The sequence below is a fragment of the Equus caballus genome, chromosome 8, assembly GCF_041296265.1.
Source record: "Equus caballus isolate H_3958 breed thoroughbred chromosome 8, TB-T2T, whole genome shotgun sequence".
NCBI classification, from domain to species: Eukaryota; Metazoa; Chordata; class Mammalia; order Perissodactyla; family Equidae; genus Equus; species Equus caballus.
In genome coordinates, this window is record NC_091691.1 from 23041871 (window position 1) to 23055512 (window position 13642).

Consider the following 13642-nt stretch of genomic DNA (forward strand, 5'->3'; position numbering starts at 1 on the left):
GCCCCAGGCTTTCCAGCCATGGACTCCCGCCCACCAGGCCACCTGCCCAGGCCGCTGCACCCACGGTCCTCAGGCTCTGCCCTGAAGGCGGCCGGGGCTCGCTCCAGGCACCCCAGAGTGTCAGCTGCTGGATGCACGGCCGGGCTGCCCCCACCCACCCAGTCGGCACCCCCCAGATCTGTGCCTCCCCAGCATGGCCACTGCCCCACAGGCAGGCTGGGGACCATCCCCATTTTCCAGATGAGGGAACTGAGGCCCAGCAAGGCCAAGTCACTTGCCCAAGGACACCCAGCTCAGAAGGAACCGAGTAGGAAGGCTCTGAACCACATTGCCCCGCAGGCCCAGCCCACAGCCACTCCTAGGACCAGCAGGCCCAGCCAGTCCCAAGCAGGCCCTTCCTCCTGGGGATATCGGAGGACTGTGGTACAGGTAGGGGGCTCAGGGCTGTATGCTGTCCCCTGAGGTATCTTCCCACCCCTCCCCTTGCTCTTCTCCAGGCTGGGCAGCAGAGGCCAAGGGCAGGGCACACTGGCTGAGGTAGGCGCTCAGGCCCCGGTGTCCCCATCTGTGAAATGGTTGCACTGGACAAGATGGCCACAGGGAGCCTTTCCTGGTGCCCCAGACAGATGCTTCCGCCCAGACAGCTGCCGGTTAACCCCCACCCCACCAAGGGTGACAGCAAGTCCTCCTGCAGACTTTGGCACAGGTTCCAGTCCCATCTTGGCCACTCAAGAGCTGTGCAACCCTGGGCAAGTCGCCTACCCTCTCTTTGGCCTCAGTTTCCCCATCTGTGAAATAGCAGTAACACAGCAGCTCCATCAGAGGGCTGCTGGAGGATTAAATGCAGCCAGGCCAGCCAAGTGTCTGGCATACAACAAGTGCCAAATAAATGTTGGCTCAAGAGTTATTTTTCAACAGTAGCTAGAACTCCGTTATCTCCCTCTCTGTACAGATGAGAGGAACTGAAGCTCAGCCCCCAGACCCCGCAGGGCTGGCAGGGCTCTGAGAACATTCCAGCTAACCCAGGCCTGGACATATGGGGAAACTGAGGCCAAAAAGAGCAAAGGGCTGGCCCAGGGCCTTGGCCAGCCTGTTTATGCTCCATTTGAAAATGGAGTCCCAGCTCCCAGGAAGGCCTTGCCCCGACCAGCCACCCCTGGCCCGGCAGCCGCTTCTGCAATCTCTCCCCCACCGGGACCCCCACCACCCCAGGGCAGGCCCCTGCTGCAGAGCTCCGGCAGGGCCCAGCCAGGCGCCACTCCCAGGAATGCTGCCCAGCACTGCCAGACCCACTGATTTTCTAAGAGAAACAGAAATCTGGATTCTTTTGTGAAGTCTCTCCATTTTATGTTTTTAAATATTGGCAACCAATCGACTTTCTTGTTTTTCTTTTAACTGCTGAGTGGGATGGCACGTGTCGGGCCTGGCCCGGCTGGAGGGAGCTGGTTGGACAGTGTGGCTGCGGCTGGGCAGTAGCGGCCCCATGGGCTCAGGGGTTCAGATTTCCCTCGCTGTGTGACCCTGAGGGAGTCCCTCTGCTTCTGCCAGCCTCGGTTTCCTCATCTGTCAGATGGGCCAGTGAACTCAACTTCATGGGAAGGACTCGTCCAGCGTCTAGAGCAGTGCCTGGCCACAGTAGGTGCCCATTCAAGGTGGTGGACATAGTGCTCCCCACTCCGAGCCCAGCCCCAGGCTCAGAGATGCCTGAGGGGGGAGGTGCCACAGGACCAGTGGATGTGGTGATAGAGGGTCTTCCAGGGGAAGAATCATGCCCCATTCTGCACTGCCAGCCTGACGCCAGACCACAGGCAGCCCCAGAGGCTTCCTCCAGAGGCTCTCACTGTGGGTGGTGTTGGCAAGCACCTCAGCCTGTCTGGGCCTAAATCCTCCCAGTGCTCCCACTGCTTTCAGTGTGGAACCTGAAGTCCTCACCGTGGACCCCAGGCATCACCGAACCCAGCCCCACCACCTTCCCAAGCTCACCCTCCTTGCTCCCTCCACTCCAGGCCCAGGCCACCTGCTCGTGCCTCAAAGTCTCCTGGCTCGCACCCACCCCAGGGCCTTCGCGCGTGTCATTTCCTCAGCCAAGGATTCCTTCACCCAGATCTTTCAGCACCTTCTCTCATCTCAGACGTCACCTCCTGCCACAGGGCCTTTGGTGGCAATGCCCAGCCTCCCTGAGGGCCAGTGCACGGCGGAAGGGAGGGTCGCCTCACCTCCTGCCCACCTACAGGGATGCCACTGAAACCAGAGAAAACCACGACTTCTCTACCCAGCGTCGGACCTTGGGAAATAGCCACAGATGTCTCCGGCAGCTGCCTTCCAGCCCCCCCGCAGCAGCCTGGCTGTGGCCTCCGCTTGGATACCCCCGGTAACAAGGAGCTCCCTCCCACACAGCCCTCACAAGGTCCCTTGAGTGGCTGCTGCCATCGCCCCTACTTCACAGATGAGTAGGCTGAGGTTCCAAGTGGGGAAGTGACCAGCTCAGGCCCACACTGCAGGTCAGAGGCTGAGCTGGAAGCCTGCTCCAGGCGAGGCTGAGCCACAAGCCCCCGGCCCCTGGCCACAGATTCTGGATGGCATTTGCCTGGCGGAGGCCTGGGTGATGTCCCTGGGCAGCTACCCTGTCTCAGTTCTTGTCTTCCAAGACTCCTCCCACTCTGGGCAGCAAGGGACTCTCGGGCCAGCGCTGCGGACCCTTCAGGTGACAGCTCAGGTGCAAATCCAGAGCTCAAGCCCCTCGCCACCCACCGGCCGTCAGACCGTCCTGTCCTTCTGGTTGAAGCGGGGGAGTCACGGGAGCCATCCCAAAGTGAGCATCCCCTAGACAACTCAGGTCAGAGGCCGGGGGTGCCCACCTGGCAGGCGCGTGAGGCTTACAGTCTGAGTGTCCTCGGCCCCGAGACTGGACAGTGGCAAACATTCCCGGAAACATCCAGGAACGGCCCTGGATGGTTCTGAACCCACGGGAACCTGTCAGGCGAGACACGTTGTGGAGGGGCTGGGACAGGCCTCACCAGGGCTGCTCAGGTTGTGGGCGACACCTGGGGTCACACAGCCACCCCAAACCAACGGCAGAGCCCCAGGCAGCCTGGACTAGTGAACACCACTCTGAGCCCTGAGGCCTCTGCCTGGGGCCCCCAGTCCGGGCCCGAGAAGAACAGGGGCCTCGATGTGCTTCCCAGCCAGGCCTGGAAGTGCATCTGTGTTCTCCACCCAGGTCATTCCCAGAACAACCACGACAAGAACAAGGAGGGCTGGCCACGTCCCTGTGCCAGGCACTCAGCCGATGTGCTCCCCCAGCAAACACCGCAGCCCCACGGGGCGAGACCCATGCATAGCCCCATTGCACAGAAGAGGAAACTGAGGCTCAGAGAGGTGACGCCACTTGCCCAAGGCCCCAGAGCTGGGAAAGAGGCGAATTCACTGTTCAAATTTGGGCCCATCTGACTCCTGACACCAGGTTTCCCAAGATGGTTTATTTTAAGCAGCTAAGTTGTTTTGTAAAGTGAGTTTGACAGGGACCCGCACCCTCCCCAGATGAGACCATGTGCTGGGGCACTCTCTGCCTTCTGTGCTGTCAGACCCTCGAGACTTGTTTTAAATGATGAGAACACGGTGTTTTTCCGACAGCTTCACGTGGTGTTCACAATAAAATGCTGGCTCCTCAAGGACCCTCTGCCCGCCACACTCCCCTGTTCCCCATCTCCCCTGTGCTCCCACCACACTGGCCTCTTCTGTTATTCTTTCTTCAAAACATGTGAAGCAGCCGCCCATCCCAGGGCCTTTGCCCCTGCTGTTCCCTCTGCCTGGAACGCCCAGAGTCTTGACTCAGGATTAAGATCTCAGTTCAAAAGTCACCTCCTCAAGACTCACTGTGAAACTTGGCGATTGAGAGAGTGAGGTGTCAGCGTAAAGACAGACACATAGGCCAGTGGAACAGGAGAGAGTCCAGAAGCACGCAGAGGGACGCTGGACTGAGGACGAAAGCAGCACTGCGACCCTAGGAAAGGAGAGCCACACGAGCAGACAGTGCTGGAACCACCGGGAGAATCACGACCCCAACCCCATGCCACCCCGGACCCCACGCCACCCCCGACCTCACACCATACACAAGAACTAACTGGGGACGGATCTTGGTCCAAAATGTGAAGGCCCAAACAATACAGCTGCCAGAAGACAGAAGGAAGGACCTTCATGATCCAGGTAGGCAAAGATGTCTTTTTTTTTTTTCTTTCTGCTTCTTCTCTGCAAAGCCCCCTAGTACATAGCTGTATATATTTCAGTTGTGGGTCCTTCTAGTTGTGGCACGTGCGATGCTGCCTTAGCGTGGCCTGACAAGTGGTGCCATGTCCACGCCCAGGATCCAAACTGGCAAAACCCTGGGCTGCCAAAGTGAAGCGCGCAAACTTAACCACTCAGCCACAGGGCTGGCCCCAAAGATTTCTTAAACAGGACACAAAAAGCACTAGCCATAAAGGAAAGCAACTGATAAACTGGACTTCAGTAAAATTAAACACTTCTGTTCCTAAAAATATTCCATTAAAGGAGTAAAAGAACAAGCCACAGATCAAGAGATGACATTTCCTTTACAAAGAGTGTGTGTCCAGTAAATATAAACACAAATCAGTAAGAAAAGGACAGACAGCTCGATAGAAGTGACAAGTGCTTCACAAGAGTCAATTCCAGGGGCCGGCCCGGTGGCGCAGCAGTTAAGTTCATACGTTCTGCTTCGGTGGCCCAGGGTTTGCCAGTTCAGATCCTGAGTTCAGACATGGCACCTCTTGGCAAGCCATGCTGTGGCAGGCATCCCACATATAAAGTAGAGGAAGACAGGCATGGATGTTGGCTCAGGGCCAGTCTTCCTCAGTGCCCCCCCCCCCAAAAAAAGTCAATTCCAATGACCGATAAATAGATGAACAGATGCTTAACCCTGTGAGTCATCAGAGAATACAAATTACAGCCGCACTGAGACACCAGCGCACACCCACTAGCAGGGCTGTCGTGAAGACTCTCCCTGCTGGCAGGGATACAGAATCACGCAGCCACTTTGGGCAAAGTTTAGAAGTTTCTTATAAAATTAGACACGCTTACTGTTTGACCTAGGAAGCCCACTTCTAGGAATCAACCTCGGAAGCATCTGTCTCTGCAAAGACCTATATGCAGATTTCATAACAGCATTATTCATAAAAGTCCCAAAGTGGAAACAACCCAAATAGCCATCAACAGGGGAATGGATAAACTAACTGTGGTACATCCATACAGGGGACTACAATTCAGTGATACAAAGAAACTGCTGATGCACAGGAGAGCGTGGATGCATCTCTGAGACATTACACTGGCTGAAAGGAGCCAGACAGAAGAGGCCACACACCGTGTGCTCCGATTTATGTGAAGTTCAAGGACAGAGAAACTTAACCTGTGGGGGTGGGAGTTGGTATGGGGGGTGCTGCTGTGGAGAGGCGTGAGGGGGTCCCGGGGTGCCGGGTCAGCTGGGTGTCCACAAACACGGGAGCACTCACGGAGCTTCAGATGCCTTCACACACTGCAGCGTGTGCATGTGACTCCCGATGAAGTTGACAGAGACGGTCACTTCACACGAGAGGATGCTCTGACAACACCCCATCCACCACCAAATTAGGGCCCCTCGGTTATCCGCCCAGAGGCCCCCTGCTTTCCTTCAGAACACAAAATGCCATTGGCAATTCCACGTTTGTTGGTAGGTTTATCCTTTCTCTAGCCCCCACAGAGATGCCAGTTCCCCCAGCACCTAGCCTGCATCTGTATGTAGTAGGTGCTCAATAAACACCTGTTGAATGAATGAGTAACTGTTGGTCTCCTCCACCCAGACTATGAGCCCCCAGGGCTGGGATCACGTCTGCTTTGCTCACTCTCTACCTAGCACATAGTAGGACCACAAAGAGAAAGGAATTATATGATAGACACATGGTTCCACCAACCTGATGCACCCATCAAAGATGGAGTTCGTCAGGTGTGTGAAACCCAGGGACCCTTCGGCCTTAACTGCACAGCTGGAATTCAGTTGGTTGCAAATGAAAAAGACAACATTTTTTAAACTTGAAAGAAAATAAGACATCCACAAAGCTCGGGAGGCGCAAAGAAACTCCATGATGGTTTTGAAACCCCTAGAGAAAACCTCCTATTTGTCATGATCGGTCTGGGTCAAGGTTTTCAAGGACCCTGGACCAACCTGCCACCAGCCTACGTGACACCCATGTATGGTGTCCCTGGACATTTTACAACATCCTGACCCCACTCCTCAAAACTGTCAAGGTCATCAAAAATGAGGAAAATCTGAGAAACTGTCACAGCCAAGAGGCGCCTCAGGAGGCCTGACAACTAAATCTAATATGGTGCCCTGGAACAGAAAAGGGACATGAGGAAAAAACTAGCAGAATCCAAAAAAACTGTCTAGTTACTAGCAATGCACCACGGTCGGTTCCTTAGTGAAGACGTGTAGGCAGTAAGGGAACAGGTTACACTAGGCAAAGCTGGGTGCGGTATATAAGGGAACTCCACTATCTTTGCAACTTTTCTGTAACCCAAAATTATTCTAAAAGAAAAAGTTCACTTTTCACAAGGCGTGATTTCCTCTGGGCGCTTTGCGGGCACCTGCTGGAAACCTGTCACCGTCCTGCCCATGTGCGCGCTCTGGGTACTGCTCACGCAGTGCGCAGCCTGCGCGGCCGTGCTTACCTTGGGCGGGTCGAAGAGCTCCAGCACGCGGTCCGCGCCGTCGGGGGCGCGCCGCAGGGTCAGCCGCCCACGCTGCCAGCGCGCCCCGCTGTCCATGGAGGCCTCGTCGGCCAGGCTGTAGCGCAGCGCCGCCTCCTTGAGGGCCTCGGGCGGCGGCTCCCGAGCCAGGCTCCAGGGCAGGAGCTTCCTGGCCAGGCCGGGCCTGGCGGGGGCCTCGCCCGCCTCGCCCGCGGCGGGCAGCTCCCCGGCCGAGCGGCGGCGGAAGAAGTGGCGCAGGCTGTGGCGCAGGTGCTGGAGGGCGCAGGGCGCGGGCGGCCGCGGCGGGGCCAGCTCCTCCGAGCTGCGGGCCTTGGGCAGGCTGGGTGCGCCGGGGCCCGGGCCCGGTTCTGCGCGGGGCGCGTCGGCCTTGGCGGGGGGCCCGCGGCCCGTCTCCCGGTAGTCGCGCCCCGGCGGCCCGGGCGCGCGGCCCTCGCGCACCTCGCGGCAGAAGTAGCGCTGGAAGAGGTCGGTGAACTGCAGCGACACGAGCTCGGCGCGCAGCGGCGCGTGCTGCGGGTGCTCGCGGGCGAACAGCCAGTACTGGCGGGCCAGCTCCCGGGCCGCGGCCACCGCGTGCAGCTCGCAAAACTCGCTCCAGCCCCGCGGGGACGCCGCGGGCGACGAGGCGGAGGACGCGGACGAGGCCGAGGAGGGCTGCAGGGTGGGCCCGTTCATGGCGGAGAGCGAGGTGGCGCGGCCAGGCTGAAAGACACGGTGGGGTGGGCGACAGGGAGGGAGCAGGCAGGTGAGCAGATGATGACTCCAGACCCCCTCCGGGACGCGTCGTTCACCAGACACAACGTCAAAAATCGGAAATCTCTCAGCAAACCCAGCGCTGGTGGACGCGGGGCCATGGGCGGTGAGCCCTGCAGGCTCGCCCTACGGTTAAGGGCCACAGCCTTTTGGGAGGGCAATTCGGCAGGATCAGTTTCAGACCCGGTAATTCCACTTTTAAGGACTCTGGAGAAATCCCTGCTCACACGTGCAGAGAGTGATGCGCGGGACAATCCCTGACCAGACATTTCCCGCTCCAGCGACCTCAACCCATCAGACTGAGGTTGATGGGAGAAACTGTGGCGCAGGCTGGAGCATTCTGCCACGGTGGGAAAGGATGAGGAAGACGTCTGCCACCACCTCGGGGAGATACCCAAGGATCCCACCAAGGGAAAGGCACAGCGTGGAACAACACACACTGCGATCCCATTTACACCAACACAGAAACCCAACTCCCGCATGTTGGTATGCAGAAGTGTATTACAGTGGCGGGCAGGAGGGCCGTGCTGGGGCAGACCCCTCCAGAAACAGGGGTGACCTGTGGGGAGGAACCAGAATTGGGTGCTGCGGGCAAAAGTAACCAAGCCAGACTGTTACTACTTGTCCCTAGAAAACACGGTTCAGAACAGAGCCTGGAGCCTGGCCCAGATCCCAGCACCACCACCTGCCAGCTGTGTGACCGTGGGCGAGTCACTCGGTTTCTCTGCCTTCATTTCCCTCTCTGTAAATGGGGCCCATGGCTGTACCTGTCTCATGGGAGTGTCATGAGGATTAACTGAGTGAATAAATGCAAAGGCCTCAGAACCTAGGAGAAGCCTAACATGGGCTAGCTGCTGTCCTGTTATTGAAATGCTACAATGAGAGAGTATTATTGGTGTCAATAAAAATAAATGTAAAACAACGAATAAAAAGGAAAAATTAACAAGACTCACAAGGGGTGCACAGGAGCTTCCTGCTCTGACAGAGGAATGTCAGGACTGACAGTGCCTTGCCTGCCCATCCCTTCGCCAGGGGTGGTGGGGGGACGCAGGACACAGGACCCTTCTCCAGGCACCACACGATGAAGAGGCCAGAAGCCCCCCACCTCTGCTGTCCACGGTGCTGAATCCCGGGCCGCTAGGTACCATCAGGACTGTCTTTCCTCCCAGGGAAGCCTGGCTGGGCCTGGGCCCCTGCTGAGGACCACAGAATCGTGACTGCTGATTCATCCCCCATCACTAGGACATTCCTGTGCTCCAGCCACTGTGCGAGGCCCTGGGGATGCAGTAGTGAACCAGAGAGACAGAAATCCTGCTCTCCTGGGGCTCACACACACACACACACACATTACACACACACTTGCTGTGTGGCCTCACACCTGGCTGGACCTCTCTGAGCCCAGTTTCCTCATCTGTCAAACGGGGACAGCATGGTCTCCCTCTCCTAGGATGGCTGTAAGGAGTCCTTGAGAGGGCACTGAAGGTGGAGAGCTGAACCTGGAGACTGAGGTTCCCTCAGCCACATCTGACTCCACAGGCTCCTTCTCTCTGTGCGACCTTGTCACGCTGGGCAGACCTGCAGGCAGCTGTGGGACATGAGGGCTGCCCCTGCCATCTCCAGGCCACGGTGGAGACCCTGGAGCTGACTGCAGCAGAACGCCCCAGACAGCGCCGAGGAGGCGCTGCTGCTCCAGCTGGGAGGGCGCGCCGCACACAGCTGACGTTTTTGCACACCATTGGTCCTTGGCACCTGCACACAGCGGGCACTTTGCACACAGTAGGTAGCCAATAAAAGGTGCCAGGCAGAAGGGAAGGGAGAGGGACCACGGGTGCCCCTGACCCCACACTCTGCCAAGAAAACACCCCTGCAGCTAAAAAGAGAGGGCTTTACCTGCACACATGGGCCACCACACCCACACCTTGACACGAGTGAGGCAGGCACTGTCCTCTAGGTTGGGGGACCAGAGGGCTCTCAGATCTCAGACCCAAGCTCCTGCCACCCTATGAGACCCCATGTGATCTGTGCCCACTTGTGCCGGCTGCCCCTGGGAGACTGCACTGGGAGTCCCCTCTGCCCTGCCTGCTCTCAGCGGCTTACAGTCTCACACAGGAGGAGCCCTCTCTGAGCTCACACGCTGAGCCGAGTCCTGAACTGGTCCTTCAGCATGCTGGTCACGTGCCATCATTCAATAGCTGTGACTATTTAATTAGCGACTCTCTCTCTACCAGACTGTGAGCTCCATGAGCCAGGAGCCGCTCCCTGCCCCATCCAGTTCCCAGTATGCAGCAAGAGCTCAATAAATGCCTGCTGAATGAATGAATGTATGAATGCAAGAGGTCAGTTGGATTTGCAACCTCTGGCTCCTCTGGCAGATGCGTGGCAGCCAGTAGCCAGCAACAGCCACCTCTTGCTGGGCCAACCTACCTCGTGGGCACCCTGGGCCTCCCTCTGTCCCTGTCTGTCCCTTTGCCTGGAAGACCTGTCCCTGTCCACTGCACATGGCAGAGTCCCCAAGTCTAACTGCAGGGCCAACCCCTGGCAGGAGCCTCGTTCGAACAGCTGCCCACAGCACGCTGCCTCACAGCCCGGGTGATGCAGGGCGCCCTCCCCCCAGGGCCACGCCAGCTCCCGGGAGAAGAGCGCCTGCTCCACAGCACACGCTTCTCTAACTGCTTCTGCGGAACGCCAGCGCTCCCACGCTTCACAGCAGCCCCAGTGGGCGGGGCCGATGACTGCTCCCACTTTACAGATGGAGCAACGGGAGCCCGGAGAGCTCCCACAGCTAGTGGTTAAGGAAGCCCCACACAGAAGGCACCCCCGAAGTGCCTGATCAGTGCCCAAATGCAGCCTACAAGGAGGATTCACTTCTCAGTGACTGTTTGTTGAATGAATGAGTGGGATCCAGACGAGGGGATATAAAGGTCTCAGTCCGCTCCTGCTGGAGTCAGGAGGCACCCTCCTCCAACCAGGCCCGAGACCCACCAGGTAGTCAGGAAAATAGCCACAGGGTACACACTTTAAAACCTGCGGATCCGATACTTGTGTATGTTGAGAAAGGACCACCACTATAAATGTAGTGATTATGTTGTACACTGGAAACTAACAGAACGTTCCATGTCAATTATATCTCAATTAAAAAGATAAATAAAAATTTAAAACCAGAAATAATAATAAATGACGTATTTCAGGCTTTCTAGGTCCCCTGCTCTGTGCTGGACAGTGCATAGCATATTTACTCACCTAATCCCCACTGGAGGGAGGAGGCCTTGTGTAATACCCATTTTATAGATGAGAAAATCGAGGCATGGGAGGAGTGGCTCGCCCAGGGTCCCACGGCCAGTGAGGGGCAGAGCAGGATTAGAACCTGGCCTGCTCCACTGGCAAGAGAACCTGAGCAATACAGCTCCCTGGTCATCCCCCTGCTCGGAGGGCTGAGAGGCATCTGACTCTGGCTCACACCCCAGGGTGGGCCTGGCCAGAGCAGGCGCTCCAGAAATAGCAGTTTATGAATTAGTGAGCTCCTAGGGTTGAGGCGGCTGCCATTTGACAGCCATGCTCTTGGAGTCACACTCCTGACCGCACAGACCGACAGGAAAGGCAGTGAGGCTCTGAGAAGCCCACCGAGACACCCCCACCCCCCGGACGCCCTGTGCATGGTGGAGCTACCAACCACACCTGGGTCCACGTCCCACCTCCGCCACTTCCTCGCTGTGTGATGCAGAAGAGGGTGCTTCCCTCTCTGAGCCTCAGCATCCCCATCTGTAAAATGGGCTGATGTCTGTCCCTCACTGTGCGCCAGGAGCATCTAAGAAGTGATGTCTCTGAGGCGTTCAGCACAGGGCTGGGGAAACATGGGCTGTTGCTATTTTGTTACTATTATTGTTAGAACAGAGACCCTCCAGCTCCGGAGAAGGTCAGGCCTGCCTGCCACAAGGAGCTCCAGGGAGCCTGGCCTCGTGGGCCGGGCCGGGCAGGGGGTGTCACGGGGGCCCGAACAAAAGGGCTTCTCAGGGAAGAGGCAGTTCTGGCAGGAAATGGCCAGCAGAGCGCTCGACTGTGGCCCTAGCGGGGGAGGCCAGGCTGGGGAGGTGGCGTAGCCAGGCGAGCAGCCAGGCCGAGGGAAGGAGGTCCCCTCCTTGGGCCACAGCCCAGTGGGTAGCCGCTCACTGAGCACTTACTGTGGGCCAGGCCGGGAGGAGAGCGATTGATGAGGTCCGGCCGGCCCAGGGGTCAGGGCCGAAGGGCTGCTGGCAGGAAGCGGTCATCATCATCCGGGACTCCCAGGGGCCCTCAGGCTTAGGTTGGGGGGTGGGGAGGGGTTCTTGGGGCACTCTGTCCCCCCTGTAGCATGTGGGGCCTGGGCAGCCAGGGGGACACAGAGGGCCTGTAAATCCGGGGGGTCTGTCCCCCTGCTTAGCCTGGGCTCCTGGGGCAGGGGTCCCACTGTGGGGGCTCTAGGATTTCCCCTGACCCCATACCAGGCTGAGGGCCGAGGATGAGACGATGTGGAGCGGCAGGACCACGTCCTGGGGCACCCTGGTGTCGCCCATCCTCCCAGGCCTCATAGCAAACACACAGGGCAGCGCGCCCCACACCCATCTGAGGGCCCGGGCCGGGGGATCCTGCCTCTCATGACCCTGAATTCAGAACAACTGTGTCCACCGGAGAGTCAGCCAAGGGTCACAAAGGAGGGCCATGAAGCCTTAGCCCGTGCCTGCTGTCCCCGCTCACGCCTGTCCATCCTGGGGGATCCTTGAGCTGCTGTCAAGTCAGGGAAGAGCCTGGCTCTGAGCTGTGGGGCCCACTCCAAGCCGTGGCTCCAGAGACGGGGGCTCCCAGCCCCGCTCTGCCCCATCACCCTGTGTAACGAGCGAACCTGGGGAGCGTACGGTTCCCTTAATCATCAGGCTCAGGTGCAAAGAAGGCCTCTACCCACCTGGGGGAATTCCACCTGCCAAGGCTTGGGGAGATTTTAAACTGTGGTGAATGAAGTTAAAATGAGCCAGTCTGGAGCCCCCGCCCTCCTCCAGCTCACAGACACTTGGGCAGGAAGTCTCACACCTTCGGAGGGAAACACCTCCTCCAGGAGGCCTCGGGGTTGACTCCGGGCCACAGGGAGCGTTTCTGTCTTTCCCACCCACAGCACCAACTTCTCTAGCAGCCTGGACCCCATGCCCAGGGAGGCCCAAAGAGCTAGGGGACGCCAACACACATGGCCTGGCAGGCAGCTCCCTGCCCTTCCACACCATTCACACTGGTCAGACTGGAGAAGCCTGGGGCAAGCAGGGAGCAAGGGCCCCGGGGCCCTGGGGAGGCCGAGGGGTGGGTTCTGCTCTGGACCAGCGGAGCCAGCAGGGCCCTGACGCACCCTCTCGAAGTCACCTAGTGTCCAGGGACATTTATCAGGCTGCCAGAACAGGAACTGTCCTCCAGCTGCCTCTGCCCCGACCCTCAGCCTGACACCCCGGCCACTGACCCAGCCAGGAGTGGGGAAAGCCAAGACTCTCTGAACGCCACCCCCTGCCTGTCTCAGCATGGGACTTCTTCCTTCAAGTGAGGACCTCCCCCAACCCCCTCCCCACCGCTGACCATGCCACTTCATAGTATCGGGAGGGGTGTGCTCAAGCTTCCCGCTCCTGTGCATCTCTCCTCACACTCATCACTCTCTCTGGGCCCTCCTGTGAGAAGATACCAGAGTGCCAGCTCTCAAAGGGCAGATTCTGTGCCAAAGGCCCTCTTTTGTGTCCCGTCCTACCCCCATCCCCGCCTCGAAAGGCCAGCCCCCCATCAGGCGCCCTGTGAGTCAGCTCCCGGTGAGCAGGGCACAGACTTCCTCCCTCCCAGGCCTCCCTGGGGACACAAGGGGCAGCGGCAGGCTCCCCCCAGCCAGCCAGGGTGGGGGCCCACATCCGGGCAGGCCCCCAGGGGCTCCGGGCCTGGCTCACGAGGAAGCCTGCAGCCCGGCCCCCCTCGCCGACCCCTGTCAGGGTGGCGTGGGAGGAAAAACCTTCCAGCCATCTGCTCAGCTGCCGGGTTTCCGGCCGAGGCGGGGCCGGGACGCCAGGAGGACCCGCTCTCCCGGGGAAGTGCCCCTTGCCCCTGCTGGGAGGAGGGACACAAGACGAGCCGCCCA

The 13642-nt window shown here is 58.8% G+C and overlaps 1 protein-coding gene across 2 annotated transcripts in view; it reads right to left on the reverse strand.

Annotated features, from left to right (window-relative positions):
- The window catches only part of SH2B3 (SH2B adaptor protein 3), a 37234-nt gene that overhangs the window by 20177 nt on the left and 3415 nt on the right, over nt 1-13642 (reverse strand). For both annotated transcript variants that reach the window (XM_023647150.2, XM_023647151.2), the window contains exon 2: nt 6718-7458. In XM_023647150.2, the coding sequence (XP_023502918.2) occupies nt 6718-7431 (714 nt within the window). In that variant the 5' untranslated portion in view covers nt 7432-7458. The remainder of the gene's footprint in view (nt 1-6717; nt 7459-13642) is intronic.